General features: G+C 57.9%; 1 protein-coding gene across 1 annotated transcript; it reads left to right on the top strand.

Annotated features, from left to right (window-relative positions):
- The first annotated feature begins 202 nt into the window (after nucleotides 1-202).
- On the top strand, nucleotides 203-3,330 carry EGR4 (early growth response 4). Its single transcript, XM_049650365.1, has 2 exons — nucleotides 203-728; nucleotides 1,133-3,330. Exons 1-2 carry the CDS (start codon nucleotides 593-595, stop codon nucleotides 2,449-2,451), a joined length of 1,455 nt encoding a protein of 484 aa, XP_049506322.1. The 5' UTR covers nucleotides 203-592; the 3' UTR covers nucleotides 2,452-3,330.
- Nucleotides 3,331-5,180: the final 1,850 nt, after the last annotated feature.

Raw genomic sequence — 5,180 nt, 5'->3', positions numbered from 1 at the left:
CGCAGCTTTTCCTCGCCGACCCCCGGCCCCTGCCTGCAGGCGGGAAGTGCACTAACTGAACGCCGGGCCCCACGTGGCGCAGCGCCCCAGTCAGGCGTACCCGCGGCCCCGGCGCGCACGGGGCTCCACGCTCGGGGAGCGCGCGCGCACGCAGCGGCGCGGGCTCGGCGGCGGCGGCGGCGGCGACGTCACAGCCCGAGCTTTCCTTTTCGGGAGTCCCCGGCACACATCCTGTGTCCATGTTTGGGCATTTACGTCACGGCGGCAGGGCCGGGGCCTCCCGAAATGGCAGTGGCCCGGGGAGTCGGAAGCCCGGAGCCAGCGCGGCCGCTGCTATATAAGTGGGGGGGGCCGCGGATCGGGGGAGCCCGGCTGCGCTTTGGAGAGGCGAGGAGCCGCCGCCCGAGGCGGGTCCCGGCGAGCAAGGGAGCCTCGACCCCGGGACCTCTTTCCCAGAGGTGAGCGCCTGGAGCCAGGAGCCCGGCCGCCTGGGTCTGTGAGGCGCAGGGCACCCCAACTACTGGCCTCCCCGTCACCCGCGCGCCAAGCCCAGCGGGCGAGGCCCCCGGCGCCCCGCAGCCGCTGCCGCGCCATGCTCCACCTTAGCGAGTTTTCCGGCCCCGACGCGCTCCTGGTCAAGTCCACCGAGGGCTGTTGCGCGGAACCCAGTACCGACTTGTCCCGGTTGCCCGGCAGAGACGCGCCGGCGGCAGCCGGCTACCCCGGAGGTAAGGAGAACGGCCGAGGGTGCTCAGACGGCGGCGCAGCGCGGGGGCGCATGGTGCCTGAAAACGGGCAGGGACGGAAACGCTAGAGCTGTGGGGGTAGGGGTGCTAGGAGGCTCGGGGGTCCTGGGGTGCTCAACACCATTCCCTGCCCCACTGTGCCTCCAGCGCCTCCGCAGGAACCTGTGGGTGTATCAAGGCGTCCTTTTGCCCGTGCACGTGTGTTTTGCGTGTGCATGTTTGTGTGTGCGTCTTGGGGCGTATGCGGGCTCAGGCTGGATCACAATGTGGAAAAGGAACCTTTTATGTGTCAGTGCGCCCCAAGGGCCTAGTGGGTGGGGGCTTGCAGACTCCGGAGGCGCACCCTTTGATGTGCCCGGAGCTGATTCCTGCTCCCTCCTCAGCAGGCAGTGACTTCTTGAGCTGGGCTTTGAGCAGCTGCGGCGCCGGGGGGGACTTAGCCGATTCCTGCTTCCTGGAGGGGCCTGCACCCACGCCCCCTCCTGGCCTCAGCTACAGCGGTAGCTTCTTCATCCAAGCAGTACCCGAACACCCGCACGACCCGGAGGCACTCTTCAACCTCATGTCGGGCATCCTAGGTCTGGCACCTTTCCCCGGCCCTGAGGCGGCAGCATCTCGGTCTCCGCTGGACGCCTCTTTTCCCGCAGGCCCCGACGCCTTGCTCCCGGGTCCAGCGGACCTTTACTCCCCGGATCTGGGCGCTGCCACCTTCCCAGAGGCGTTCTGGGAGGTCTCTCCCTCAGCAGGCGCCCCCTCACAGTGCCTGTATGAGCCTCAGCTCTCCCCACCCGACGTCAAGCCAGGCCTTCGGGCGCCTCCGGCCTCTCCAGCGCTGGACACTGCCTCGGCCTTCAAAGGCCCCTATGCTCCCTGGGAGCTACTTTCAGCTGGAGCCCCAGGGAGCTGTGGGTCACAAGGAGGTTACCAGGCGGCCCCCGACGCCCGCTTCCCCTCGATGGGGGCCAAGATTGAAGACCTGCTATCGATCAGCTGCCCGGCGGAGCTGCCAGCTGGCCCCGCCAACAGACTCTACCCCACGGGGGCTTACGACGCTTTCCCGCTGGCCCCGGGTGACTTAGGGGAGGTGGCCGAAGGCCTCCCAGGTCTCCTGACCCCTCCTAGCGGGGAGGGAGGGAGTAGCGGTGACAGTGGAGAGTTTCTGACCGCTACTCAGCCTCAGGTTTCCCCCCTAGGCCTCCGCAGCGCCGCGGCGGACTTCCCGAAACCTCTGGTGGCAGACATCCCCGGGAGCAGTGGGGTGCCTGAGCCTCCTGGGCCACCGCCGTCGGTCCCATTCCCCCCTACCAAGGCGCGGCGTAAGGGGCGCAGGGGCGGCAAGTGCAGCGCGCGCTGCTTCTGCCCGCGGCCGCATGCCAAGGCCTTTGCTTGCCCAGTGGAGAGCTGTGTGCGCAGCTTTGCGCGCTCCGACGAGCTCAACCGCCACCTGCGCATCCACACGGGCCACAAGCCCTTCCAGTGCCGCATCTGCCTACGCAACTTCAGCAGAAGCGACCACCTTACCACACACGTGCGCACTCACACGGGTGAGAAGCCTTTCGCCTGCGACGTGTGCGGCCGCCGCTTCGCGCGCAGTGATGAGAAGAAACGGCACAGCAAGGTGCACCTCAAGCAGAAGGCGCGCGCCGAGGAACGGCTCAAGGGCCTTGGCTTTTACTCTTTGGGCCTCTCTTTCGCCGCCCTGTGAGGGAGAAATGGGTTTGTAGATTGGGGCGCCGCCTCCTGGCACGAAAGAGGCGACCTGGTCTGCCCCCCTCCCCTCTCCTCTTTCCGGCACGTCCCGGGGCCGGCCTCTGGTCCCCCTTCCAGTTCCCTTGAAGCGCCAGTCGTTCACGCCTCGTTCAGCACCAGCTCTGTGGACAGCTCCCGCGGTCCGGGCTCCAACTCCCGCGTTAGCCGCGCTATGAGGGAAGCCCTCTCGTGCACTGAGCGGGCACTTCCTTGGGACTTAAGACCGTGTTTTGTAACTGGCTTGGCGCACGCCCCACGCCCCCTATTAGACACCCCCCCACCAGAGGCAGGCTGGGGCAGCGCCGAGCCGGTCTCGCGCGGGATTTTGTACAGCAATGTCGTTTCCATCAGCCATTGGATGTAACGTTTTGCTTTGGGGTTATTTCCTTTTGTTGTTGTTAATTTTTGTAAAGCAGACGCTACTCTCGAGCAGTTGACAAAACTGTTTATTTTTGCAATTAAAATTATTGTGCTAAAAGCTTACTGAATCTGCCATCCAAGCTTCTGACCCATTCCCCAACCACTCCCCCAGGAGAATATGTGCCAGAAGAGGAGGGAGATATGACGCCAATGGAATCATTATGCAGCTTCTGTCAGGCACTGTGGAACACAGTAGGCATTCAATAAATATGTACTGAATTAACAGATGGATTTAATTACAACTGACCTAAGGGCTCAAGGTGTTTCTGAAACTTGAGAGTGATTGAGAGGCTTAGGTGTTAAACATTGATCATATATTATCCTTAATCCTCACAATCCTGAAATTCCATTTCAAAGATGAGGCAGGAAAGTAGGTAACTTTCTGGGTAACCCAGCTAGGAACAAACAAGGTCAAACTCAGATCTATCTGGCTCCAGAGCCAGTGCTTTTTTACCAACCCCAGAATGGTGGCACCTCAGCTTAAGAGCACTGTTTGGGAAAGGCTTCCTGCCAAGGAGTGAAATAGGTTCCGCAACTAGAGGGAGCCCCAAGCAGTAGCGACAGCAAGAGAAGACTGCAATATGTCAGTGCTGTTTGTGAACACCCAGAGTCTTGGGTATCACAGAGGCTCCAGCCAGTGCCTGTGCCTCTGTATGAGAAGCACATGCTGTCATGGCCAAAAGGGATTCAGCGTTCAGCTAGACCATGGATGGGCAGAGCCAAGCCCAGCAAAGAGAGGGTGCTTTCCAGATTCTCACAGGCTAGTTGCTCACAAAGGATCTTTTCCAGGTGGCAGCAGCCCATTTACCATCCAGCCATGCACCTGCCACAGTCCCTTTTCCCTAGCTCTTCTTCCAGGTGAATCCTTCATGGCTTGAGGAGGGGGTTTGGAGCAAGAAGAGAGGAAAACATGATTTTGTGATGGAGAAGATGGGGAATGGATGCAACTTGCTCCCCCTTTACTCCTTGAGCTTACAACTCAAAAGCTTTTATACTCTTTCTGGCCACCTTGGGCACAACCTGGAACATTAAAAGCCTGCTCTGCCACCCTATCTCTCCTCCCCAGTAACTCCTCTCTGCTAAGGAAAGGATAGGGCCTGTCTTCAGGCTTTATTCTTTTCTCTTTTGCACTGAGCTATTCCTGAGTCAAGAATGCCTTACAGCCCTCTGATGCCAGATCAAGCCGGCTTCTGATCCTTTGGCTTCTTTGTCTCTTCACTGTCAGACGTGCTCACCCTCCACCCCACAGTCAAGTGGACCAGAGACAAAATGATCAAGTCCGAGAATTCCACCCATTTGTTTCCCCAGGTATTAAGTACTTCCACATGGTTGAATATCTTGTATCTAATAGACCAATTTGTGGTAAAGGACTCCACTCCACATTACCTCTTCTAGAAGAGTTAGCATTTTTAAAAGTAGCCTGCAGAGGGCAATGTTTAACCCTGTAGAGAGGCTCAAATGGTGGACCATCAGGTATTGTAATAGGTAAGTGGCAGATTCGCAAAGACGTAAGATGATGATTTTCATTAGCTTACTATTGAAGTGACCATACCTTTCACTTATAGGTATGGACCACCTGACTTCATTTCCCACGCAATGTAAGGAAGAGCACAGAGGCTCAGATTTCAAGTAACTGATTGCAAACCATACAACCTAAGCAAAGAGAGAAGGGCAGACAGACTGTGGGTGGGTAGTGTCTAACCACCCCACCCTTACCCCCTTCGTAGCATTCTGCCAGGTACTGTCAGCTCTATTGTGCCCCTCTCTTGTCCTCACGCACACCTAGGCCTAAATATCACGGATGAGAAAATTGAACCCCCACAGAAGTGACTTGGTAGTGGTGCTGGTATCAGAGCCCTGCCTGACTCTAGAACTCCCAGCTGAAAAGCCCCTCCTGTCACTCCCAAGAGAAATTGTTCCATTTACTGGACCTTCCTCTAGGGATTCTGAGGGAAGAGAATATTAGGCCAGGCCCACACAGAACTAGGGACTAACAGAGAGCTCTTTCCTTACTTGAGCCTCTTTTTCATCTGGCCCTCAAAATATGGGTGTTTTTCCAGACTTGGTTCCTAGCTCTCACCTTCCCTATTTCAACACTGTTTTTGGAAAGCACATTCACTTCAAGGCCTTTAGCTATCACTGCTGCATAAATGACTTCTAAGCCAGCCAGCCTTGGTCTCTACCCCAGCTGTAACCACTTGGTTGGACTAATGAACACCTCCATATGGGTGTCCCACTGCCATTTCAAATACTATCTGTCTAAAA

This window comes from Panthera uncia, assembly GCF_023721935.1.
Source record: "Panthera uncia isolate 11264 chromosome A3 unlocalized genomic scaffold, Puncia_PCG_1.0 HiC_scaffold_11, whole genome shotgun sequence".
Taxonomy (NCBI): domain Eukaryota; kingdom Metazoa; phylum Chordata; class Mammalia; order Carnivora; family Felidae; genus Panthera; species Panthera uncia.
Note: the sequence above shows the minus strand (reverse complement) of the source record. Positions and strands in the feature narration are given on the sequence as shown.

Excerpts from the sequence above, each read along its gene's own strand:
- EGR4 (XM_049650365.1), top strand. The coding sequence starts at position 593 with ATGCTCCACCTTAGCGAGTTTTCCGGCCCCGACGCGCTCCTGGTCAAG. Across the intron at positions 729-1,132 it reads GGCAGCCGGCTACCCCGGAG|GCAGTGACTTCTTGAGCTGG; the intron begins GTAAGGAGAACG and ends CCTCCTCAGCAG.